This window comes from Sander lucioperca, chromosome 5, assembly GCF_008315115.2.
Source record: "Sander lucioperca isolate FBNREF2018 chromosome 5, SLUC_FBN_1.2, whole genome shotgun sequence".
NCBI classification, from domain to species: domain Eukaryota; kingdom Metazoa; phylum Chordata; class Actinopteri; order Perciformes; family Percidae; genus Sander; species Sander lucioperca.
Genome location: NC_050177.1, coordinates 29,970,755 through 29,998,254, shown reverse-complemented (window position 1 = coordinate 29,998,254; position 27,500 = coordinate 29,970,755). Strand labels below are relative to the sequence as shown.

The window sequence follows — 27,500 nt, the reverse complement described above, 5'->3', positions numbered from 1 at the left end:
TTTATTTGTAATAATTAGGCTTATATACATACAGTATGTATCTTTATTATATCTTTTCACAGTTATGTTATGCAGGGAGTCTTTAACTGAACATGTGATCTTCAATAAATGTGTTTTTCTATCAGAACCAATCAGAAACCTGATCCTGAACCTGGACCTGAACCTGGACCCAGCTGTGTGTCCTTTAAGAGTGACCGGTCAAATCGTCGCCTCATTACCTTTAAAGGAGAGCAACGCTCTGCTGAAAAGAGGTAAGCTGTTAATATTATAATATTACTGATTCATGTTTTAACTTTTATGTTTCCAGAGACGTTTTTGGAGTTTATTTTCAGCATCTTTCTTCTTCATCCATTTATATTCTCACATCTGAAAGTTGTCCAGTTAAACCAGTCTTCAACTCTTGACTTTAAGTAAATATTGGATCTGGTTTGGTCCAATATATTCTCTGGTGTTTTAACTTTTTAATCCAGTTTTTTTGTGTAGTTTATTGAACTTCTTTGTGTTAATCCTGTTTTAGTTGCTGCTTGTATCTCCAGCATTTTTATGTCTGAATACTAAAAAGTGAATTTCCATCCCTGTTGGTCTTACTCTCTGTGTAACAGGATCCATCAAAGACCAGACTCTGTTGAACCTGAACCCAGCTGTGTGTCCTTCAAGAGTGACTGGTCACATGATCGCTATATTGACTTTAAAGGTCAACAACCCTCTGCTGAAAAGAGGTAAGCTTTTATTAATATTATAATGTTGTTGATACATGTTTCAGCTTTTATGTATCCAGTATTTTGAAGTTTATTTTCAGCATATTTCTTCTTCAGATATATTTATATTCTCACATCTGAAAGCTGTCCAGTAAGACCAGTCTTCAACTGTAGATCTAAATTTAATATTGGACCTGGTTCGGTCCAGTATCATTTTGAGGCCAACAGAAGGTTTTTCAACGTTGCTTCCCCAAACTTCTTATACCTATGAATGTTAGCTTCCATGACCACAGAAGCTGCAGACCTCCTGGCCTCATCATACCAGTCTGCTGCTTCAGGAGTCCTTTAGACCAACCATGTTGTAGCCCAGTTTACTTCTTAGTCTTTCTGTTGATTCACAGTGGGATCAGCAGTACCACAAACACTTTAATGTCAGGGGAAACCATCTGATTCTATGTTGTAATCAACACTTTAAGTCACAGGAAATTACCTTGTGTTTGTCTCTGTGTGGACAGACATGATGTGAGCTAATTCTTCCTGATTCCTCCACAGAGTGGACCAGGAGAGCTCAGAGGTTCCCAGTGGTCAGTCTGCCCAGCAGCATCAAACACACCTGGACTCCATATTTATGGTCTGTACATGTACAACAACTATGTTTACATCTATTCTGTTCACAATCATCTCCATGCTCAGGGCTCAACAGTAACTGTTACCCTTGGTAACCAGATTGAGTCAACTGGCAACTGTTTCATGGCCTTTGGTTTCCCCCTTTGGCAACCACCTGTTCAATATTTGTGATTTTTGAACACAGAAGTTTAGAACAGTGAAGTTTAAACACAATCGTTTGTGTGCAACACAACATTTTAGCTGTTGTGCGTTTGCCGTGAAAACACACAGGCAACGCGATTTTCTTTTAACGTTAATGGTGCATGTTAAAATCTGGTGCCCGTTAACTACCAGACGGAATAGCAACGTGGATTTCGGTGCCTCATTATGCTGCCACTTAAATATCTGCACTGCTCTCTGATGCTCTGAAACAGACGTTAGAGGATACAGAAACATCGCTGCATGTCACGCTAGTAAAAACTAAAAACACGTTACACTTGTCAGCAGGTAACGTTATCCTAGCGTTAGCTACAGGAGTAACTGGATTAATCACGGCTAAAATGCTGACAGCTAAACGGTGTGAAGTGTATTTGTATTTCACTGTAGAGGATTCCAACAGCGGGACGTACATCAGTCTGCCGCTAAAGCTATGAGCTAACAGACACAAACTAGCCCTATGGTCACTGCTGTTGTCTGAAAAACAACACAGATGGGACTAAATGTTGCGTTTACTTAAAACCGGTAAACCTCGTGGTGCATTGAAAATTATTGTAAAATACCCTTTTTCTCATATGTTTTTGTCTTTTAACATCAATTTACTTGTGAACAAAGATATTATTGTTAAGTTATAGTTATTACATTTTTTTAAATTATTTAAATTTCCCCTTTTTTGTGTTGATCAAAAAATGTATCCGATCCAGGACTCTTAAACCGAGATCCGATCTGTGAGTTTTGTGATCCTTGCACCCCTATTTGAGAGGGGAATTATATAGCAAGCCATTCTTTCATTATAAAAATGTGTGGTATAGTTACATAAAAAATTACTTGATCCAAATATAGGCAGTTTAAAATACTTTTAATTTCTGCCTGTCCTCGCACAGTGTAGGAAAACCTGATCTATAGGCTACCTATATTAATAATACAGTCTAAAACGGCAGGCATATCAGCACTCAGGGATGGCTTTGATATACCAGACATATATGATAAGATTTAACAGAACTACATAGTATATCCAGACAAGCCTTAGAGATAAAGTTGGAGATTGTATATAATATTTATATAAAAAAAGTAGCTGTCCAGAGTGGAGAAGACCTGTATTTGGACAGGGATGGCACGGTTCGAACGCATTGCCCTCTCTACTGGACCCAATTCAGAACGTGGATCCAAGATTGTAGCTTTAGGGAATTTAAATCGGCATATTAGCCATATTAGTCATCGTCGTATTCCCTGAAGTCTCTTTCTCTCCTGATTCTTCCATTGGTATAGTCCTCCTGCAGGGCCAGCAGTGCCAAGTTGTTTATGGAACAATTATCACTCATTACAAGCGCAAATAACTTATTCCAATATTTACTTTCTGCAGTCTGACTTCAGTTCACCACCTCACCATCTGCATCGGCAATTCCCATTGTCTCCAAAATGTGCGTACACATGGGTCAGAGTTTGCGTGGCGGACCGCACATTCTCCCGTTAAGTTTGCTTTTTATAAAGATCAACATTTGCGTGGGATGTGGCGGACGCACATTTTCATCCCCGGTTTGTGCGTATGCCACATTTATATATGAGACTCCTGATCAATTTGTTTGTGTCATTCATATAATCTTCTGTTTCAGCTGCTGGAGAAGAACATCATCACTTTTGTGAAGAACGAGCTGAAGAATATCCAGAAGGCTCTGAGTACAGATTACCCAGAATGCTCAGAGAGTCAGAGGGAGGGTGAGGATGAAGAGCAGAGGAGGAGCAGAGAGGCATTTCTGAAGATCACACTGCACTTCCTGAGGAGAATGAAGCAGGACGAGCTGGCTGACCGTCTGCAGAGCAGTAAGAGGATTTCTCTAAAGATTTAACTTGCTGAACTAATGGGACGTTTACTAATGTCTCCAGAGATGGACCAAAACATGTTCCTGTTTTCTTTATAAATCACTTACTCATGTTCTTTGTTGTGTGTTTATTCAGGAAGTCCTGCTGGAGTTTGTAAGCGTAAACTTAAATCTAACCAGCAGAAGAAGTTCCAGTGTGTGTTTGAGGGGATTGCTAAAGCAGGAAACCCAACCCTTCTAAATCAGATGTTCACAGAGATCTACATCATGGAGGGAGGGACTGCAGAGGTCAATGCTGAACATGAGGTCAGACAGATTGAAACAGCTTCCAGGAAACCAGACAGACCAGAAACAACAATCAGAAGAGAAGACATCTTTAAAACCCCACCTGGAAGAGATGAACCAATCAGAACAGTGATGACTAAGGGAGTGGCTGGCATCGGGAAAACAGTCTTAACACAGAAGTTCACTCTGGACTGGGCTGAAGGCAAAGTTAACCAGGACATCCAGTTCACATTTCCTTTCACCTTCAGAGAGCTGAATGTGCTAAAAGAGGAAAAGTACAGCTTGGTGGAACTTGTTGATTACTTCTTCAGTGAAACCAAAGAAGCAGGAATCTGCAGGTTCGAAGAGTTCCAGGTTGTCTTCATCTTTGACGGTCTGGATGAGTGTCGACTTCCTCTGGACTTCCTCAACACTAAAATCCTGACTGATGTTACAAAGTCCACCTCAGTGGGTGTACTGCTGACAAACCTCATCAGAGGGAATCTGCTTCCCTCTGCTCGCCTCTGGATAACCACACGACCTGCAGCAGCCAATCAGATCCCTCCTGGGTGTGTTGACATGGTGACAGAGGTCAGAGGGTTCACTGACACACAGAAGGAGGAGTACTTCAGGAAGAGATTCAGAGATGTGAAGCAGGCCAGCAGAATCATCTCCCACATCAAGACATCACGAAGCCTCCACATCATGTGCCACATCCCAGTCTTCTGCTGGATCACTGCTACAGTTCTGGAGGACGTTTTGAAGACCAGAGAGGGAGGAGAGCTGCCCAAGACCCTGACTGAGATGTACATCCACTTCCTGGTGGTTCAGTCCAAAGTGAAAAACATCAAGTATGATGGAGGAGCTGAGACAGATCCACACTGGAGTCCAGAGAGCAGGAAGATGATCGAGTCTCTGGGAAAACTGGCTTTTGAGCAGCTGCAGAAAGGCAACCTGATCTTCTATGAATCAGACCTGAGAGAGTGTGGCATCGATATCACAGCAGCCTCAGTGTACTCAGGAGTGTTCACACAGATCTTTAAAGAGGAGAGAGGACTGTACCAGGACAAGGTGTTCAGCTTCATCCATCTGAGTGTTCAGGAGTTTCTGGCTGCTCTTCATGTCCATCTGACCTTCACCAACTCTGGAGTCAACCTGCTGTCAGAAGAACAAACAACATCAACACAGTTCTACCTGAGTGCTGTGGACAAGGCCTTACAGAGTCTAAATGGACACCTGGACTTGTTCCTCCGCTTCCTCCTGGGTCTTTCACTGCAGACCAATCGGAATCTCCTACGAGGTCTGATGACACAGACAGGAAGTAGCTCAGAGACCAATCAGGAAACAGTTGAGTACATCAAGAAGAAGATCAGTGAGAATCTGTCTGCAGAGAGAAGCATCAATCTGTTCCACTGTCTGAATGAACTGAATGATCATTCTCTAGTGGAGGAGATCCAACGGTCCCTGAGATCAGGATGTCTCTCTACAGATAAACTGTCTCCTGCTCAGTGGTCAGCTCTGGTCTTCATCTTACTGTCATCAGAAGAAGATCTGGATGTGTTTGACTTGAAGAAATACTCTGCTTCAGAGGAGGCTCTTCTGAGGCTGCTGCCAGTGGTCAAAGCCTCCAACAAAGCTCTGTAAGTGTGATTTATTCATCATTAAATACTCTGCTATCTTTCATCATGAGTTAAATATAATAACTTGTTTCCTTCCTGTTGTCTCTCCAGACTGAGTGGCTGTAATCTGTCAGAGAGAAGCTGTGAAGCTCTGTCCTCAGTTCTTAGTTCCCAGTCCTCTAGTCTGAGAGAGCTGGACCTGAGTAGCAACAACCTGCAGGATTCAGGAGGGAAGCTGATCGCTGATGGACTGAAGAGTCCACACTGCACACTGGAGACTCTCAGGTCAGATCAAGAACAATAATCTTTGAAAACACAGTATTTTATTCTGATTTAGAATCACTTCATAAAGAATGAAATATGAACTGTGCCTGAGATCCAGAAATAATTTATATTTTAATATCATGTGACTTTGATTACTGGACGTTTGTTTTTTCCTGATTATACAACAAGTAGATCCGACCAGACAATCTGATTGGTCAACTAGACGTTTAGAACGTACTCAAATCAACATGACAGCACACCCAGAGCCATTTGAGCACACCTGGTGCATCACATAAAATATTCATTTCCATGACAACATTGTAACTTCCAGAGCTGAATGAAAAACAGTAACGTTAGCCTACAGCATTGATACAATGGATCGTTTTGTTGTTAATTTTGATTTATATGGAGGACTTAGTTTTGATGAATGGTTGGAAGAAGTTGTGAAGTGAATCATTGGATGAAATTATATTTTTACAACAATCTGGTGTTAACTGTTAACTAGAATAGTTTGGATCCCATCAGCTGTTTGGATCGAATTGAATTGAAAGCCTTTATTGTCATTGTACTTTACAATACGGCACAATTAGTATCGCTACTCCACTGGGTGCATACAATAAATACAATAAATATTCCTTACAGGACATATAAAAATAGTAAAAGAGCAATGATCTTTTTTTTTCTTTTTTTTCACATCAGCTATTGGATCACATCAGCTGTGCCACTGACACGTCAATAATGAAGTTTGCGGACATATAGTAGTTAAATCTATCCATGAAAAAATATTTTTCTCGGCAAATATTTTAGTTATAACCAGATTAAGGTAGCCAAGCAGTTTGGTGTTTATATTTGCTGTAGTTATTACGTTTTGGAAAATTCCACGATCTCTACCGTTACAAAGCTAACGTTAGCTTAAGATGATTGGCTGACTTAACGTTCAACAGGGAGGGACTACAAATCCTCTCTGTTGCTTTTCTTTATTTTGAGAGCGCATTGCCCCACAATATGAATACAGTTTGATTATAACTTTTATTTAGTTCGTAACCGTTGTTGTATAATCGCTTCATTACACAGGAGGGTTTGATTATCACTTCAGTCATGCTTAGCGCCTCGGTCCTAGCTGCTTTAATGTCGTGCCAATAATGACGTTAAATCAAACCCTCTCGTGTAATATTGCTTAATTCAGTCACGATTAATTATCATGTTTCTTTCTTGTTTAGAGTGGAGCAGCAGATATTTAAACATGCTGAGAAGGGATTTCATATACTGTATCACCAAAAGTCCAGACTCAACATATAAACACAATCGGTATTTGTGTTCTTACATGATCTTTCTCTAAACTTTAAGCTTTATTCAATTTAAACCGTCCGTCTCGTGTTAGGATTTAAAATGTAACTATTCGGAAATCTTTGAATGTTTCCAAAGCATAGGGTTCTTATTCATAACATGTAATGCACAAAGTATGGAAACATTCAAAAAATGTGAATGCTTCCAAAGTATTTCATTCTGATTTAGAATCACTTTATAAAGAATGAAATATGAACTGTGGCTGAGATACACAAATCATTTATAATTTAATATCATGTGATACTGAAACTCTGATTAACTTTAGTTGATAAAACAGTTGACATGTAGCTTTGTGTCTGCTGATACGATAATCTTCGGCAGTAGTTATTAATTATATATTTATTCATTTCTAGACTCAGAGTTACCTTCCATGAGGAGTTTTCATTGTTAACTTTTGTTGTTAAATAATTAAATAGAACAGATGATTTTAAATGTGTATGCTAAATCTGGACCAAAATGTACCAGGACAACATACAAACATAAAACAAACATGGCTCCACGTGTTGACAGAGGGTTCCTGTCTGTTGTTATGTGTGTTTGCAGTCTGTCAGGCTGTCTGATCTCAGAGGAAGGCTGTTCTTCTCTGGTCTCAGCTCTGAGCTCCAACCCCTCCCATCTGAGAGAGTTGGACCTGAGCTACAATCATCCAGGAGACTCAGGAGTGAAGCTACTGTCAGCGGGACTGAAGGATCCTCTCTGGAGACTGGACACTCTCAGGTACAAACACTGATGAACAAAAAGGAGATATTTGTGTAGGAAGGTTTAAAGGAGAACATCTCCAGGAACTAAAATGATAACTCCTTTTTGTTAATAATTGATGTAGTTTGGACACATCTCTGTATGTTAAAAGAAGTGTCCATGGTTTTAAGAATCATCCTTTTTTCCTCTTTCCCGTGATCAAATCAGTTTCAACTTGACAGAAAGGTCCAGGACAGGTCTAGCCTAGCTTAGCACAAAGCAATGTGCTTTCTACGCTGTGAGAAGAGTGTATGGATGAACCATTAATCTACTCTTTCGGCAGACTAGTTAGCTAGCTGTTTAAAATGTCAGTTGCGGGTGCTGCATGGCTCATGTGAACGATCAGAGACGTACACTGACGTCTAGACTAATTATTGTACAAAGTTCCTCTTGTGCTGGGAGAGTACCGACTCTTTCCTAGTCCCTGCGGTGCAAACACAATATATGTGTGTGTGAGAGTAATGTAATGTGGATGTTTCTCTACAGAGAAAGGTCCACTGATGCACCAAATGCTTGCTCTTGGGAGAATTGTTGGGTCTCTGTAAATGATAGTGTGGCAGTGGCGTCGGCAGCTGTAATCCTGTTCGCACTGTGCGTACTTTTTTTTGAGACACTCATCTAATGATAACAATGTGTAAATTTACACATAGTCTGTTCTGCTCTCTGCTATGTTCAGTTATATTTTCCTCATTGTTTATACGTTATTTCACCCACAAGCCATCCACTATTAATCAGAATATTCATTGTTATGACTCAATCTGTATTTGAGAGGTGGGCCGTCAGGGCCAGCAAGTCCTTCTCTGCTGGCCAAGAAAATAAATATATATATTTATCAATTTCATATACCGGTATGTATTTTATATATTGATATATATAAAGATTTGAGCAGTGACAGTGGCTGCTGTGACTTTCTATGTGCACGGTGACGTGTGTGTTAAGCCCCCCGCTGCTTGGCTGGAATTTGTGGGGACGCCTGTTGATCGCTGATTGTGTAATTTGTGTTTTTGATTGCTTTGTGGTCACCGTATGAGTAAATATGACCGGTTGTTGTGGGTTTGTTTTGGTTTCTTTGGTAATTCCATTCATTTTGACTTCATGTGATGCAGCATCCTGTCATACTGCGTGAAAGTGATGCTTCAGTCAGCGTGTGTTCATGTCTCTGCAGTAGTGTATTAGGTGTCTCTAGGTGTTGAGTCTTGTGTTAAATCACGTTATTCCACACAGTAATGTCCTAGTAGTAGTAGTAGTAGTAGTAGTAGAAGATTGTAGCTAGTAGTAGTAGTAGTAGTAGTAGTTGTAGTAGAAGATTGTAGTTAGTTAGTAGTAGTAGTAGTAGATTGTAGCTATCAGTAGTAGTACGTTAGATTGATAACCTTTAAAGGCAAAAACACAAAAAAGAAATATTCATTAATTAAAGGACATTTTCAAATTAAATAAATCATTTCATTGTAGTCATGGTAACCACATCATAAATAGCCATTTTTCTCGAATGAGCTGAATGAGAGTTCCCTCTTTCATGAAGAGATTTCGGTGAAATACTTTTTCACCAAACATTTCACACCACATGTTCACACGAAGGTGCACCAATTTAAATGTTCCCCAGGGAAATACAAGCCAATGATGGGTTCCACAATGCATGCACTTTCTGGCCCCCTGCTGGTGTTTTATCTTGTATAGAAGCTGAAAGGGTGAATGCTTATGTTATTTACTGTCTTTTGATGCAATAGTACTGAAGGCCCAGGTGTAAAATACACGGCCCTCCACTGCTGTAGATAAACTGCTGGTTGCTATGGACGCTGCTATCTCTGAACCCACGGATCTAGCATGTTGTTGGTATCATATGTGTTTACATATTACATATTACATATTCCAGTTATGAGGGTTATCCTGTTCTTGATCATATTCAGGATATGATGTTTAGGCTACATGGCACACAGAGAAATCAGGTTATTCAGTCAGGCAATAGGGCATAGTGAACACAGTGGTGCCTGCCTGTAACAGAGGAGGGGGGGACTAACAACCTCAGCCTGTCAGTCAGGCAATAGGGCATAGTGAACCCAGTCTGTGTGGAGTTTTGAAATGTGTAAATATATCAATTTATTTATGTATCAAATCACAACAAGAGTTATCGAGACACTTTACAGATAGAGTAGGTCTAGACCAAACTCTGTAGTTACGAAGCCCCAACTATTACAGTGGTTGCCTCAAGAGCAGCATAGCAGTAGCTATAGGACAGTGGCAAGGAAAAACTCCCTTTTTTGTTACGAAGAAACCTCGACGACCCAGACTCTTGGTAGGCGGTGTCTGACGGCACCGATTGGGGGAGTGTGAATGGTGGCAATAATAGTCATAATAAAGATAGTGAAGCAGTGATCACCATGGTAGTCGTAGTAGTTCATGTCATGTAGGCACAGCAGGGCGTTACGGGTGTAGTGTGGCACAGCAGCCTGGTGTACCGCGGCAGGACGCAGTCGGATACTGCGGGAACGCAGAGCGTAGCAGGGTGTAGTAAGTCCATAGCGTCAGCTGCACCAGGACCCCGTGTGGTGCCACCCTATTCCAAGGCGATGTTCTGGGTGAAGAAGAATCAAAGGGACTCCGGGAGAAAAGTCCCCAGAGCTAGTAGTAACAGGCATTGTCGGGACTAAGATGCACACAAAAGGAGACAGTAAAAAGGAAAAGGGGAGCGCGCTCATTGTGTCCTTGGAAGAGCTTCCCACAGCAGTCTAGAGTTATATAGCATAACTAAGAGAGGCAGGCTAAGAGAGGGCCTGGACCGCTCGTACTCTCCCCTGCCGGAACGGCTTGTACTTCCTGCTCCCTCTACTCTACTCTACTATGCTGCAACTCCTCACTCCCTAACTATAAGCTTATCAAAGATGATGGTTTTCAGTTTTATTCTTAAATGTGGCGACGGTGTCAGCCCCCGAACCCAAGTTGGGAGCTGGTCCACAGGAGAGGAGCCTGGTAGCTGAAGGCTCTGGCTCCCATTCTACTTTTAGAGACTCTAGACCACAAGTACTCTGAGTTCTGGAGCGCAGTGCTCTAGTGGGACATAAGGTACTAAGAGCTCTTCTATGTATGATGGTGCTTGACCATTTAGTGCTTTGGTAGGTCAGGAGAAGGATTTTAAATTCAATCCTGGATTTTACAGGAAGCAATGCAGAGAACTCTTTTGTTAGTTCTTGTCAGAACACGTGCTGCAGCATCGGATCAGCTGTGAGGGTCTTGAGGGACTTATTTGAGCAGCCTGATAGTAAAGAATTACAGTAGTCCAGCCGGAAGAACGAATGCATGAACTAGTTTTCAGTAACGTTTTGCGAGAGGATGTTCACTGATTTTGGCAATGTTTTACGAATATGGAAAAGCTGTTCTAGAGGTTTGTTTTAAGTGGCGTTAAGGATAGATCCTGGTCAAAAATGATTCCTAGATTTCTGACAGTAGTGCTGGAGGCCAGGGCAATACCATCTAGGGTAGCTATATCTTTAGATATGAAGTTTGGTGGTGCTTGGGTCCCAGCACCATACTTCCGTTTTGTTTGAGGTTAACATCAGAAAATTGTGGTCATCCAGATTTTATATCTTTAAAGCACGCTTGAAGTTTAGCTAACTGACTGCTTTCGTCTGGCTTAATTGACAGATATAATTGGGTGTCGTCTGCGTAACAGTGAAAGTTAATTGAGTGTTTCTTAATATATTGCCTAGAGGAAGCAATATATAAAGAGAATAGGATTGGTCCAAGCACTGAGCCTTGAGGAACGCCATGGCTAACTTTAGCGTATTTGGATGGTTTATCGTTATATTAACAAATTGGGTCGCTCAGAAAAATAGGACTTAAACCAGCTTAGTGCGATGTCTTTAATGCCAACTAATATTCCAGTCTCTGTAAGAGCATGGTATGGTCAATAGTGTCGAATGCAGCACTAAGATCTAATAAGACAAGTATGGAGACAAGTCCTTGTCTGCAGCAGTTAGAAGTCGTAGTGATTTTCACCAGTGCCGTCTCTGTGCTATGATGCATTCTAATCCTGACTGAAAGTCTTCAAATAGACTATTCCTATGCCGAAAGTCACACAATTGATAGCGACTACCTTCTCAGGATTTTTGGAGAGAAACGGAGGTTAGATATAGGTCTATAGTTTGCTAAGACCTCAGGGTCGAGGGTGGGTTTTTTTCAGAATAGGTTTTATCACAGCTACTTTAAAAGACTGAGGTACGTGACCCGTTAATAAGGACATATTGATCGTATCTAGTAATGTGGTGTTGACCACGGGTAGTGCTTCTTTAAGTAGCCTCGTTGGAATGGGGTCTAAGAGACAGGTAGTTGGCTTAGCTGAAGAGACCCTTAACATTAATTGTTGGAGGTCTAAAGGATAGAAGCTGTCTAAATCAGTATCAGGTCTTATCGTTCTCTCTAGGCCCTCCTGCGCCCAATGGTGAGCCGTTAGAAGCTGTTGGCAGAAGGTGATGAATTTTTTCTCTAATTGTTATAATTTTATCATTAAAAAAGGTCATGAAGTCATCACTGCTCAAGCTATAGGAATAGATGGCTCAATAGAGCTATGACTCTCTGTCAGCCTGGCTACAGTGCTGAAAAAGAAACCTTTGGTTGTTCTTATTTTCTTCTATTAGTGTTGAGTAATAGTCTGATCTGGCAGTTCTGAGGCCCTCCTATAATTTTTTAGACTATCTTGAGTTTGAGTTTTGTTGAGTTGAGAAGTTGAGAATTGAGTTAAGTGCTGTTGGAATATCTTCCTTAAATTTAGCTATAGCACTGTCAGATAAGCATCTAGTGTAGAAACTTTTATTTAATTTCGTATAGTCTGGTAGTAGGAATTCGAAAGTTATTAAAAATGGTCTCATAATAAAGGATTCTGCAGAAATACTATAAATCGTCAATTTTGATGCCATATTCTAGCACAAGTCGAGGGTGTGGTTAAAACAGTGCGTGGCCTTATGCACCCTCTGACTGAAACCAATAGAATCTAGCAGTGAATGAAAGCAGTACTAAGGCTATTGCTGTCAACGTCCACAGGATATTAAATCACCTACATAAGTACTTGTCGGATTGAAGGACTACGCATGATAAAAACTGTGAGAATTCAGATAAAAACTCAGATATGGACCTGGTTCTCGGTAAACACAACGAATATAATGGCTGTACTGTTTTTCCCATGTTGGGTGTTGAAGATTAAGAACAAGGCTTTCAAACGAATATAATTTAGTTTAGGTTTAGGATTAATTAACAGGCTCGAGTCAAATATGGCTGCAACTCCCCCTCCTCGGCCTGAGCCTCGTGGAATTTGGGTATTATTATGACTGGGAGGAGTGGCTTCGTTTAAACTACATATTCGTCATGGCCCAGCCAGGTTCGGTGAGGCAGAATAAATCAATGTGGTATCTGATATCAATTCGTTTACCAATAATGCTTTCGATGACAGAGATCTAATATTTAATAGTCCACATTTGATTTTCCTAGTCTGTTCTATCGTTGCAGTGGTTGTTTTAATTCCAGTTAGGTTGTTTAGTATAGCAGGGGGACAGACACGGTGGTTATGGGATTATGAATGGGTGATTGCTCTGAAGGGAGCCGAGGGGCGTGTAGCGCTGTATCTCTGATTATTGACTTTGGGAGAGTGTGTCTGGTCAGTGTGCTTGTGGGAGTGTTTACGGGATGTAAACAGTCAATCAGAGGTCTGGGTATGCAGGGCGTGGTGCAAATTTCCACGTAGCATCTGGCTTCTGCGTGTATTGGGATGAATCCCATCCCTGCTGAACAGGGAGCCACGTTCCCAAAACAGATTGAAGTTGTCAATAAAACCTATCTTGTGAATGCTGCATGTGAGCTGGAGCCAGGTGTTAAGGGAGAGTAGTCTACTAAAGAGGCATGATCCGCGACCTAGAGATGGAAGTGGGCCCGAAATAAAACCGACTTCCCAGTGCTTTTTAAAGCCTCAATGAGAGTGGTAAAGTCTCGCCTTGTGCGCTCACACTCCTGAATCCGAGTGGACATGTCGTTATGTCTACTATGGACCACGATGCGTTTGATAGAGGTCGGAAATGAGGGTATCAGGTCCATAACTTTAGCCAGGATGTCTGCAACTTTGGCTCCGGGAAAACAGTGTGTGACAGCATTATGAAACCGTAGGTCTCTAGTGATGGAGTCCCCAATAATACTGTGGTTAGGGGGAAGAGCGGACGAGGAGTGGGGGGGTGTGGATAGCCGGTGACGGGAGCAAAACAGTCAGTGTCGGTTTCAGATGGGCAGGGAAAAGAAGAGGAAGATTGCTTACCGTTCGGTTGTGGGGATTGTTTTTGAGGAACGTTGTCATTTGGCCGATCCAGGCAATGTAGGCCACCGGACCGTCTGACTACCGCATCCCTCGACGACGGCTGGTCAGTCTGCTTTGAAGCGGGGCGAGCCCGGTGAGCCGCATTGGCCGCCACCGGCTCCGACTCCGACAAGGCATTGAAGCGGTTGGAGAGGCTGAGGGCAGGAGGCGGTGGAGCCCTACCCGAGGCTCTCTTTCGGCCACAAACCACCTCAGTCCAGGGTGGCTTGATAACCGGTGTCGAGCAGGACGATGGGCGTGGGCAGGCAGCTGAGTCCAATGGTGCGGTATCCTGGAAGGCCGCCGAGAGAGATGAGATCCGGAGCGACTGATTATGAGCCACGTCCAAGCAGGCGGTTAACAAAGCATCTTTGGTTTTTAAGTCCTCGGAAAGCCGACGACCATCTTCCCTGAGGTCAGCAATTTCTTTGTTTGTATTATTAAACAACGAGGAAATCCTGAGGGGGAGTGGGGACTCGCCAGATGTAGAGGTTGCCATGAAGCTAGCGTTAGTTTAGCCGGTAGGCCTAGTCTTGATAAATTAGCGTGAGGCTAATACTTACTTACACGTAAAAATGTATCTTTGGTTTTAAAAACACTTATTAGTATAATAAAACTAGGCGATAGAGCCGACTGTTAGGTAGGAGGTTGAAGGCAGCTGCCGGCTGTAAATACACTTAAGTTTACAGGCTTTACTGGCGCCACAGCTCTGTGTGTGTGTGTGTGTGTGTGTGTGTGTGTGTGTGTGTGTGTGTGTGTGTGTGTGCTTGTTTTACTATATTCGTGGGGTCCAAAAACCGGGGAGTCCACTATACTTGTGGGGTCTGCACAGCCTTGTGAGGCCAGAATGCTGGACCCCACAAGGTTAAGGTCTGTTTGAGGGTTAAGACTTGGTTTTAGGATTAGGGTTAGAATTAGGTTATGGTTAGGGTAAGGGTAAGGGTTAAGGTTAGGCATTTAGTGGTGATGGTTAAAGTTAGGGTAAGGGCTAGGGAATGCATTATGTCAATGACGGGTCCCCACAAAGATAGTGAAATGCACTGTGTGTGTGTGTGTGTGTGTGTGTGTGTGTGTGTGTGTGTGTGTGTGTGTGTGTGTGTGTGTGTGTGTGTCTGTGTGTGTGTGTGTAACAGAGCTGGGTCTACAAGCCAAATGTGTGAGCGTTCATGTTTTATAGGGGTGATGTACTTTGATATTTCTTCTTTGTACCAGATAATAATCCCTCCTGAGTCCCTCCCTCTGTTAACAGCAGGGAGTTTGACTGATGACAGCATGATTTCTCTGTAGTTTGGGGGACAGTGAGGATGACAGCATGATTTCTCTGTAGTTTGGGGGACAGTGAGGATGACAGCATGATTTCTCTGTAGTTTGGGGGACAGTGAGTGACAGAGCCAGGTCTACACCAGGGGCCTCATGTAGAAACGTTGCGTACGCTGGTTTTCACGGACACTTTGTGATGTATAAAAAATAACTTGACGTGAGAATGTGCGGCCTTCACGCAGACTGTTGAGCAACATATCCAAACTACTGTGGATATGAAGGAAGCTTACCTTACTACTCTACTACAGCTTCTCTGGTGAGGGAAGGGGACGTGCTAGCCTTTGGTGGGTTATTCTTTGGTTTGGAGCCTTTTGGTCCTTAGCTTAGCATAGCATAGCCTTCTTACTCCTCTTCTCTGTCCTTAGCTGTTATTAGCAGAGTTAGCTGTTGTGTTAGTAGAGTTAGCTGTTGTGTTAGCAGAGTTAGCTGTAGTGTTAACAGGGTTAGCTGTTGTGTTAGCAGAGTTAGCTGTTCTAAGCAGAGAAAGATGTAGTGTTAGCAGAGTTAGCTGTTGTGTTAGCAGGGTTAGCTGTTGTGTTAGCAGAGTTAGCTGTAGTGTTAGCAGAAGTAGCTGTTGTTAGCAAAGTTAGCTGCAGTATTAGCAGAGTTAGCTGTTGTTAGCAGAGAAAGATGTAGTGTTAGCAGAGTTAGCTGTTAGCAGAGTCAGCTGTTGTTAGCAAGGTTAGCTATTCTGTTAGCAGAGTTAGCTGTTGTTAGTGGAGTTAGATGTAGTGTTAGCAGGGTTAGCTGTTGTTAGCAAAGTTAGCTGTAGTGTTAGCAGAGTTAGCTGTTGATTTAGCAGAGGTGGCCATTGTGTTAGCATGGTTAGCTGCTGTGTTATTAGAGTTAGCTGTTGTTAGCAGAGTTAAATGTGTTTAGCAGAGGTAGCTGTTGTTAGCAGACTTAGATGTAGTGTTAGCAGAGTTAGCTGTTGTTAGCAGAGAAAGATGTAGTGTTACCAGGGTTAGCTGTTGTGTTAGCAGAGTTAGCTGTAGTGTTAGCAGAGTTAGGTGTAGTGTTAGCAGAGTTAGCTGTTGTTAGCAGTTAGCTGTTGATTTAGCAGAGGTAGCAGTTGTGTTCGCATGCTCAGCTGCTGTGTTATCAGAATTAGCTGTTGTTAGCAGAGTTAGCTGTTGTTAGCAGAGGTAGCTGTTGTTAGCAGAGTTAGATGTAGTGTTAGCAGGGTTAGCTGTTGTGTTAGCAGAGTTAGCTGTTGTTACCAGAGTTAGCTGTTGTGTTAGCCGAGGTAGCTGATGTTAGCAGAGTTAGATGTAGTGATAGCAGAGTTAGCTGTTTTGTTAGCAGAGATAGCTGTTGTTAGCAGAGTTAGCTGTTGTTAGCAGTTAGCTGTTGTTTTATCAGGGTTAGCTGTTGTGTTAGCAGTTAGCTGTTGTGTTAGCAGATGTAGCTGTTGTTACCAGAGTTAGCTGTTGTTAGCATAGTTAGATGTAGTGTTAGCAGAGGTAGCCGTTGTGTTAGCATGGTTAGCTGCTGTGTTATCAGAGGTAGCTGTTGTTAGCAGAGTCAGCTGTTGTTAGCAGAGTTAGGTGTAGTGTTAGCAGAGTTAGCTGTTGTTAGCAGAGAAATATGTAGTGTTAACAGAGTTAGCTGTTGTTAGCAGAGTTAGCTGTTGCATTAGCAGGGTTAGCTGTTATGTTAGCATGGTTAGTTATTGTGTTAGCAGAGTTAGCTGTTGTTAGCAGAGTTAATAACAATAATAAAGCTTTATTGAGGACACAGGTCCATATTAACACATAATACAGTATACATAGTATAAAAAGGAGATACAAAAATACATTAAAAAGTGCATATTAACCTATAGGATACACAATAATACAACGAAATTGCATATGAGCCCATAGGATATATCGGCTATTGCACCAATGTCATCTTAACCTAGAAGTGTATCTATAGCAGCTTTTCAGAGGGCTGACTAGAGCTTCAGTTATGTGGTTCTCTGACTTGTCCAGGAGACACATAAAACTAAACATCAGTTGTCTTAAAGATGAACTGAACTGGAATTTGAGTAAATGTGATACAACAGATGTATTTTATTTCTTCTCATTGGTACAATGATTAAAATGGCTGAATTTGTTAAAAGGGATAAAACGGTACATTGAAAGTGTTGTTGTTGTTACACGGGCGCCGCCATGTTGGAATTCCACAATCGGCTACGTCACTGGCATGGTAAGCAGCCATGGAATGTAAACAGTCTGAGGCTAACGGACATGGCTGAGGAAACGGAAACCAACAGGTCTAGGGGGGTCATACTGCATTGCCCCTGGCTGCAGTAATGAACTGTATAGGGCTAAGGCAGCTGGGGTTACGATACATTTCCACAGGCCACCTTTGACAAGGAAACCAGTCCTCAACTCATGGCTAGCTGCCTTAAAACTGGCTAGCCCTCCGACAGCCCCTAGATTTCGAGTCTGTAACGAGCATTTTTTAGCGACAGACTATTTAGAGAGCTGTAATTTCGATTCAACAGGGTCACGGGTGAGGATTAAGTCCAACAGACTGAAACCTGAGGCCGTTCCGTCAATGATCGATTTTTCAGGCTACAGTACAGGGCAGACCGATAGACCAACGGCAAGACACTAACACCGATGCTATCTGCCGCAGAGACAGGACGCTGAAACGCTCACATCAGGCAGAGGACAGAGAGGTATGTTTAGCTGTTATCCAGCATGCTAGCAAGTCTACTAGGCAAAGGGCTGGATGTAACGTTGTTGTGACAAACACAAAACACGTACATTTTCACTTACACGCACAAATAAAGCCTGACGTGTAGGCTTTATAACGTTCAACAAAACTGAGACTGACACACTGGGCATTCATTGAAATTGAGTCGCAAAACCAAGCTAGATACCAAACGATCCAAGCACTTATGTCAAACTCCACAAGCTAGCGCTCAGACCATAGACTGTATAAATAAACCATGACTCCGATGATATCACAGATCAATAATAATGCGTTTCTAGCTGCTAACTAAACCACAGCGGGTCTGTAAACAGAATCCAACGTCCCTTTCTACTCACCCTGAAGCTAGCTGATGTCTCAGGGCACATTGTTGATGCAGAGGAGTTCAACTCACAGAAAAAGCTGCTAGTTCCATTATAAGAGGTATCTGTGCAGGATCCATTTGTGCAATATCCATCAACGACCACAAGGAAAAATCTGCCAACTCTGCACTAGCCTAAAGTAAAGAGGCGGGTATGGCTGCAGCCTGGAGCGTCCCATCTCATGCCGTCCCGTCTCATGCCGTCCCGCCTGGTGCCGTCCCCGAGCTTCTACTTTTCAAAATAAAAGCTGGCGTCTGGAATAAATTACTGTACTACTTTAATACTTTATTTTTTTTAAAGACACTGAGTGTACCTTAAGGAAAATCACAGAAAGAAACCATCTTTGTCTGCAACCATAAATTGCTCTAGTATATAGAGTTATAATATTCGCTAACAAATGTCAACCAACGCTGATGCAGGTTTCATCAAATGTACGTTAACATCAGGGACACAACAATAACATCCAGAAATCAGCAAACTATATGTATGGCTAAAATTGTTACTTTAACAGTTTAAACGTTTTTCAGTTGATTGCAACAAACGTGCCATAGGCGTTGATTTCGGTGTGGGGACGGTGGGGACGCGTACCTACCAGATTTCGTCATGAGTCATTTTGTACCCACCACTTTTTTTTGAAAACCTCGAGCTCAATTTAGTTAAAAAAAAAGTCCATACACATATAATTCTTGAGCGACAGATGCCAAAAATCCAGAGCAATCTCTATCCTCACAGGGCAGGAACACACAGGCACCTACACACACACACACACACACACACACACACACACACACACACACACAGACACACACACACACACACACACACACACACACACACACACACACACACAGACACACACACACACAGGCACACACAGACACACACACACACACACACACACATACATACACACACACACAGGCACACACAGGCACCTACACACACACACACACACACACACAGACACACACACACACACACACACACACACACATACATACACATACAGACACACACACACACACACAGACACACACATACATACACACACACACACATACATACACACACACACACACACACACACAGACACACACACACACACGCGCACACACACACACACACACACACACACACACACACACACGCACACACACACATACACACACACACACACACACACAGACACACACACAATCACACACACACACACACACACACACACACACAGCCACTCTGCTGCTGCCTGTCAGGACATTCTCCTTAACGTGAAAAATCTTAACATGGTTTAATGAACCTAAACAACGATCATCATCACCAATTCCTCATGGCCATATCTTATTCATATTGTTCAGTTCATCTTTAAGAGTCTCACACGTTGGCTCTCTAGTGGACACAACCAACTGACTGGCCCTCTGCCACCTAGGGACACGGAGCAGCAGCCTCATGGCATCATTGTCTGCTACCTTGAGCCTCTGCATACTCTTTTTCTTATAGTTAGACCACAATTGAGCAGTATATAACGGTGTGATGTAGGTTCTAAACAGAGAGCACTTCACAGAGTCAGAGCACATAGAGAACCTCCTTATAAGCATGTTAGCTTGAGAGTAAATTTGACAGCGCTGTCGGTAGAGGTCTTTATCATCCATCCAGTCATCAGATATGACATGTCCTAAATATTTAATTTCCTCACACACAGCAAGAGGACTATCTGACAAATAAAAAGTCGGAAAAGTTGATTTCCTGTCCTCGTCACTTCTAACTATCATTATATGACTTTTCTTAGCATTATACTTTATGTCATAATCAAGGCCATACTGAGAGCACACCTTCAGCATCTGCTGCAGCCCAGCACTATATGGACAGAGCAGGACCAGGTCGTCTGCATACATAAGATGATTAACAGTAGTGTTGCCCACAAGACAGACAGTTTGTAACCTACTTAGCTGATTTGATAATTCATCCATATAAACATTAAATAAAGAGGAGACAAAATCCCTCCTAGCCGTACTCCGTTACTAACACAGAATGGAGCAGATACAACATTGTCCCATTTAACCTGAAACGTTTGGTGGCATACCAAAACTCTAAAATTCTCACTAAAAATTTAGGGGCACCTCTATCTAACAATTTTACAAACAATCGTTCATGATTAATTCTATCAAATGCCTTTGACGTATCAATAAAGCATAGGAAAACAGATGAATTTAAGCTTGTGTACCTGAACCCAATCTCTTTAAGAGCAGAGATACACAGGTCAGTTCCATGTTTTCTTCTGAACCCAAACTGATTGTCAGTAGTAAGGACATACATTTCTAGCTTTGTTAACAGTATTCTCTCCAGTACTTTAGACAAGATACTGGCTAATGCAATTGGTCGATAATTGTCAATACTGTTGAGCTTGTCTTTAAGCACAGGTACTAATATTACAGACATAATATCATTTGGCAGAACACCATGAACCAGACAACCATTAAAGCATAAGGAGAGCAGAGGACAGAGCTTATGGCTGGCATATTTTAGATGTTCTGCAGTAATGCAGTCCATACCACAGGCTTTGTTGTTCTCCAACATATGAATGGCATCATAAATATCTACTGCCCTAACTATCATGTCTGCTGAGAAATCAATATGTTCATAATTGATTCTAACTGAATTACTTTTAAGACAATTAAAAAGGTCCCTGTAGTGCTGACACCAGAGCTCAGCTATTTTTTCTGGGCTACCAACCCCTTCAATATCAGCCGGTAACGTTGTTTTATTGTTATTCATAACTTTGACCTCTTGCCAAAAGTCAGTAAGGTTGTTATTCTGTAGCTTTTTGGCTAGTGAGTCTGCTCTCGTCGTGTTCTCATTTTCAATGTCCTTCTTTGGTCCCCTGTGGGAGATCCATTGTTTGTTGTGTGGAAGGAGTTCTGACAAAACTGTCTTTGAAGACTCAATCCGCTCGGAGCTGAAACTGCTCGTTACTATCGTCACAATATCATCGTGACTTAGTGTTCGCATTTTGATCATAATAAAGTTCAGCAACTCATCCTCGACTATGACTCTACCGTCTTCAGTATGGTAAATCTCCGGTTTAATTCGAGGAAACTCTCGTGTAAACTCTCCCACAGCACGCCGTGCTGCTGCACCGGCCGCCATACTTTCTTCCTAGTTAGCTGTTGTTAGCAGAGTTAGCTGTTGTGTTAGCAGAGTTAGCTGTAGTGTTAACAGGGTTAGCTGTTGTGTTAGCAGAGTTAGCTGTTCTAAGCAGAGAAAGATGTAGTGTTAGCAGAGTTAGCTGTTGTGTTAGCAGAGTTAGCTGTTGTTAGTAGAGTCAGCTGTTGTTAGCAAGGTTAGCTATTCTGTTAGCAGAGTTAGCTGGTGTTAGCAGAGTTAGATGTAGTGTTAGCAGGGTTAGCTGTTGTTAGCAAAGTTAGCTTTAGTGTTAACAGAGTTAGCTGTTGTTAGCAGAGTCAGCTGTTGTTAGCAAGGTTAGCTATTCTGTTAGTAGAGTTAGCTGGTGTTAGCAGAGTTAGCTGTTGTTAGTGGAGTTAGATGTAGTGTTAGCAGGGTTAGCTGCTATTAGCAAAGTTAGCTGTAGTTTTAGCAGAGTTAGCTGTTGATTTAGCAGAGGTAGCCATTGTGTTAGCATGGTTAGCTGCTGTGTTATCAGAGTTAGCTGTTGTTAGCAGAGTTAAATGTTGTTAGCAGAGGTAGCTGTTGTTAGCAGACTTAGATGTAGTGCTAGCAGCGTTAGCTGTTGTTAGCAGAGAAAGATGTAGTGTTAGCAGGGTTAGCTGTTGTGTTAGCAGAGTTAGCTGTTGTTAGCAGAGTTAAATGTTGTTAGCAGAGGTAGCTGTTGTTAGCAGACTTAGACGTAGTGTTAGCAGAGTTAGCTGTTGTTAGCAGAGAAAGATGTAGTGTTAGCAGGGTTAGCTGTTGTGTTAGCAGAGTTAGCTGTAGTGTTAGCAGAGTTAGCTGTTAGCAGAGTCAGCTTTTGTTATCACAGTTAGCTATGGTGTGAGCAGAGTTAGCTGTTGTGTTAGCAGAGTTAGCTGTTGTGTAAGTAGATTTAGCTGTTATTAGCAGAGTTAGCTGTTGTTAGCATGGTTAGCTGTAGTGTTAGCAGAGTTAGCTGTTGTGTTAGGAAAGTTGTCTCTCTCTCTCTCTCTGTCTCTCTGTCTCTCTGTCTCTGTCTCTGAGTGGATGTGTGAGTCTACTGAGTGTGTGAGTTTCTATCTTTGTTTTTCTGTTATTATTTTGTTGTGTAGTTGTTAGTTATTAGTTGGTGGAGGGTTTTGTTGGGATAGTTTGGTTGTCAGCCGGGCATTATGCCCGTGTTTGGCGGCCATGCGGTGCTGGAGAAGCTGACACGCCGACATGCGGTGAGGATTTCCCCTCATGTGGGCTGTTCAGTGGAGGAGGCCAGCTATGCTGTCGGGGAGGTTGTGGGCTTTGACAGTGTGAAGTCTGCCTCCCGTATGAACAAGGCAGTGGTGATTTTCCTGGATGATGTGGCGAAGGTTGAGACTGTGGTGGAGAAAGGAGTTGTAATCCGGGATACTTTCACCCCGGTTCTCCCGCTGGTGAGCCCAGCTAAAAGAATAACGATTTCAAACGCACCTCCGTTTATTAAAAATGAGGATTTGGCCAAAGAGCTGTCCCGGTACGGCCAGCTGATGTCTCCCATTAAAATGGTTCTGCTCGGATGTAAATCACCCAAACTCAAACACGTAGTGTGTCACAGGAGACAAGCCTTCATGATTTTAAAAGACAACGCGGCTGATCTAAATTTGACGTTAAAATGGGAGACACGCAGGAAAAGGAAAAAAATGTTGCTCATAATGAGGGTGGAGATGAGAGTGTAAACGAAGGACATGCCCAGTCTAATGAGAAAGCAGAAAATAACAAACAGACAGGGAAAAAGAAAGGCAGTGCTAAAGGAAAAAGCTGCAGTCAGAATGTTATTAATGTGGCTGATGATGCTCTGGCTGAAAATCTGTCTGAAGAGATGGATGTTACTATAAGATCCAGTAAAAGAAAAAGCAGTTCTAACAAAGAGCAGAATGATGCTAAAGCTAAAAAGCTGCTGGAGGATCTGTGTGATGATGATGATGATGATGATGATGATGATGATGATGATGATGATGAGGAGGATTGTGAGTGGACAGCATCCCAGGCAGAGAAGTTAACTCTTTATCCTCTGGATAAGATCAAGAAGTTCCTGCAGGACACTAAAGGGATCAGGGCGGTTAAGACGGAGCAGTTCTTCCTGATCTGAGAGGGTTGATCAGGTCTGTGTCCTGGCTGAGGAAAGAGACAGAAGGGTTCACTATCCAAGAGGTTTACCGCCTCAACAAACTGGTGACTAAAGTCAGAGCTCAACTTATTGAAGATGATGAATAGTTTTAATATGTTTCTCCACATACATGTGTGTTTTTTTTTCTCTTTACTTTTTAATGGCGGATTTAAACATTGGATCTTTAAACATTAATGGAGCAAGAAGTGATGTAAAAAGAGCTTCTCTGTTTAAACTGATGGAGTTCAAACATCTAGATGTTATCTTTGTGCAGGAGACTCCCAGTGATGTGGAGAATGAGAGTGAGTGGAGGAAGCAGTGGCCTGGGGGGGTTATTCTCAGCCATAAGGCCTCCAACAGTGGGGGGGTCGGGGTGCTCTTCTCTAAGGGCTTTCGTCCCAGCTCCTTTAGTGTGGAGGACATCATGTGTGGCCACATTATAAAAATTAAGGTTCAGTATGAAAATGTAAAACTTATTTTTATAAATGTGCATTCTCCAGTTTTGGCCATTGAACGAATGACATTTTTAAACCTTTTGTGTGATGTCATTCAGGATTGTACTGATGATTTTAGTTTTTGGGAGGTGACTTTAACTGCACAGAGAATCCCTCTTTAGACCGTAATCACCTGGAGCCTCATCCTGCTTCCTCGGCCAGTCTCTTCAAGACCTGGATACTGAAATAGTGGAATTACAGGATTTGGACGTCTGCCGCTGAGCTGCAGAAGGGCGGTCATCACCCTGCTCCCGAAGAAAGGAGATTTACAGGAAATAAAGAACTGGAGACCTGTTTCTCTGCTGTGTGGGGACTACAAGATCCTGTCCAAAGCTCTCGCTTCTCGGCTTCGGGAGGTGATGAGTGAAGTGGTTCATGTCGACCAGACCTACTGTGTGCCCGGCAGGTTAATGAGTGATAATATCACTCTAGTTCGGCATGTTCTGGACGTCTCTAGCTCACTGGGTATGGATACTGGTCTTATTTCCATAGACCAGGAAAAGGCTTTTGACCGGGTTGAACATCAGTATTTGTGGCAGACGCTCAGTGCTTTTGGCTTCAGCCCAGGTTTCATAGCTCAGATTCAGGTCCTGGACCGAGACATTGCGAGTATATTGAAGGTTAATGGTGGTTTGGCTGCACCTTTTAATGAGCAGAGAGGGGTACGGCAGGGGGGCTCTCTGTCAGATTCTCTGTTCCTGATGTGAGGAAGCTGAGTGTCCAGACTTTGCCTCCTTTCTATCGAGGCGTGTTCACCGTGTGGAAGCTGTTGGTTAAGGAGAGACGGCTGCAAGGTGACTCCTTACACTGGCTGCTGCAGGAACCGGTGGTGTACGGGGATCGGTTGGATTACCCCTGCTGGGCTGGTTCAGCCATCACGGACGCGTTCTGCAGAGCACGGGTGCTCACGCTGGGGACGGTGGTGGACATCACAGGACCAAAACTAGACAATGCTGCTGCTTTGGCAGCTGTTCTGGGGCTGAGATCAGTCAGGATTAGAGCTTAGATCGGCCCAAAAAATCAAGCCCGAACCTGCCCGAGCACGTTGTGTCCGAGCTCGGCCCGGCCCGAAACATTAACTGTAATTATGAGCCCGAGCCCGATTTAAACCCGACAATTTTTTAATACGTGGGCCGTTATAACTGACGTTCTCAACTACAATTCAGAGTTGTTTAAACTGCAGAAATCTGTTTAGAATAATACAACAAGGACGAAGCTGTAAACTGCTGTTTGTTTAGAATGGAACGGATCGCAAGTGGATCCGAGTGAAGAGACGTAAAAAAAAAAAGAAACAATGATGAACAACATATTGTTGTCACTGCCCACGACTTGTTTAAGGCGAGACACTACAGGTGAATAGGCTAAAATTTTAAAATAATAGATATCTCCATGAAACTTCCTCAGTTGATTACTTACACAAGTATATAAAAAAAATGTATTACAAGTTTTTGAAATGTGTATGTTTAATTATGCAAATTAGGCATTTTCTCATTAAATATGCGCGATTTTGCATATATTTTCGGTAGATAGATCTGAACATATGATAAAGCCAGGTGCAAAATTCTTTTTTCATTTTGTTTACACACAAGATGAAAACAAAATTACAGAGGGATTTCAGGATATCTGCTTTCATTACCTAGGAAATCAAAATATACTGTCCATAGCCCTAAAAAATCGATTTTCGCCATGTTTTTTTGCTTAAAATGTCACATAAATCAGGGCAGGAATGATTTATTAACAAATCCCTCTGTAAATATCTTCAGAATACTACTAAGTGTATAACTGGAAAGTTTGGTGTACATAGGTGCTACATAGGCTGAGATGTTTCTACTGGAGAATGACAAAAAACTCATTTTGAGAAAACGGCATTTAAAGATTTAAATAGTGGAAATTAATACATTTCTATTGGAAAAATTGCTCAAAAACAGAATAAATGCTCAGGCCCTTAGTGATAATAATATTTCAAGCTCATGAAAATTGATTATTTAATACAATGGCAGGCATATAAGGCCTACAACTGCAGTAACTTAATGAATTAACATTGGCGTATCATGAACAAAGTTGCAGACAAAACCCACACTGGACAGGTGTATGGACACAGAACAAGACCCACAGTAGATGTCACAGCTTTTTAAAATCTAATTGTCCATCCAGCACCATATGTATTTTAGCTGTGCTTAGACTCTTGTGCCTATGTTGTACACTGGCAGCTGTGACGGTCTCAGCATTCGAGATCCTGAGCATATCAGTTTCTCTCATTGAATTGACCGTCACAACTGAGCTCTGAAGCCACAACTTCTCCATAACAGAAAGCATCAGAGGCTCCTTCATCAAGGTGGAGACGGCCATACTGCTGCTGCTCCAGAGATAAGATAACTAACCAGAACCAGTCCTCTCAGTCAGCTGATGGTGAAGATAACTAACCAGAACCAGTCCTCTCAGTCAGCTGATGGTGAAGATAACTAACCAGAACCAGTCCTCTCAGTCAGCTGATGGTGAAGATAACTAACCAGAACCAGTCCTCTCAGTCAGCTGATGGTGAAGATAACTAACCAGAACCAGTCCTCTCAGTCAGCTGATGGTGAAGATAACTAACCAGAACCAGTCCTCTCAGTCAGCTGATGGTGAAGATAACTAACCAGGCTCCCATCAGCACTGGTTCATAACACAACAGAACAAAACTAATTATGACTCACAGGCTCAGTGACCACCAGCTGGGTCAGACAGACAGGTCAGAGAGAGAGACAGGCTCAGTGACCACCAGCTGGGTCAGACAGAGATACACTTCCTCCTCCACGGGGAAAAACTATCTTCACTAAGAGATTTACACCTTGGAAAAATAGCCAAAAAAAGTTAAGACCAGAAGAGAAGCTGGTAGTTCTCCTAGGAGAGGTGACAGCAGCTCCACTGACAGCTACATATGGATCTGCCTGCTACAGCCTGAGGGCCTCACACCACTTAGGATCCCCAAATTACAGATCTGTTTAGTAGCCTATTATATAGTAATTATATTATACAAAACTGTATGAGAGAGAGAGAGAGAGAGTCTGATTACCTCCGCTGTCTGAACACTCCTGTTTTCTGAACGATAGTTTAAACATCGACGTACTATGTGAAGTCATTTCATCATCTGCTGTCTTAGTTTGTGATCCTCTGTGTCTTGTTGCTAATGACAACTGTTTTCTTCTTCTCTGAGGTGATTTTCGGCCGTTTTCGACGCACTTCTTTCAGCATTTTGAGCTGCCGCGGAAATGTCAGAGCGCGTCACGTGACCATTCTGAACGAATCACGTCGTCAGAAATTGGCATCAGCCAATGAGATTGCGCATTTTTAGTTAAATTCCCCCCTTTTACTTTCACGATTGGTTGCTGATAAAAAGGAAATGACCATATTTGGATCCGACAGCATTGTACAGGAGAAAGAGAGCTTTCCAACGG

The 27,500-nt window shown here is 42.4% G+C and overlaps 1 protein-coding gene and 2 long non-coding RNA genes across 3 annotated transcripts in view; 2 read left to right on the top strand and 1 right to left on the bottom strand.

Moving 5' to 3' along the window:
• The window catches only part of LOC118495141, a 1,524-nt gene extending 804 nt beyond the window's left edge, over positions 1-720 (bottom strand). Inside the window, exons 1-2 of the long non-coding RNA XR_004897461.1 lie at positions 632-720; positions 140-163 (exon numbers count right to left, since the gene is read on the bottom strand). This is a non-coding gene — a long non-coding RNA (uncharacterized LOC118495141). The remainder of the gene's footprint in view (positions 1-139; positions 164-631) is intronic.
• The window catches only part of LOC116034886 (NLR family CARD domain-containing protein 3-like), a 972,843-nt gene that overhangs the window by 60,215 nt on the left and 885,128 nt on the right, over positions 1-27,500 (top strand). The window contains exon 7 of the mRNA XM_036001609.1: positions 603-719. Coding sequence (XP_035857502.1) covers positions 603-719 — 117 coding nt within the window. The remainder of the gene's footprint in view (positions 1-602; positions 720-27,500) is intronic.
• On the top strand, positions 3,887-23,304 carry LOC118495150. The gene is made up of 3 exons (XR_004897474.1): positions 3,887-3,900; positions 16,817-16,826; positions 23,127-23,304. It is a non-coding gene; the product is annotated as an uncharacterized LOC118495150 (long non-coding RNA).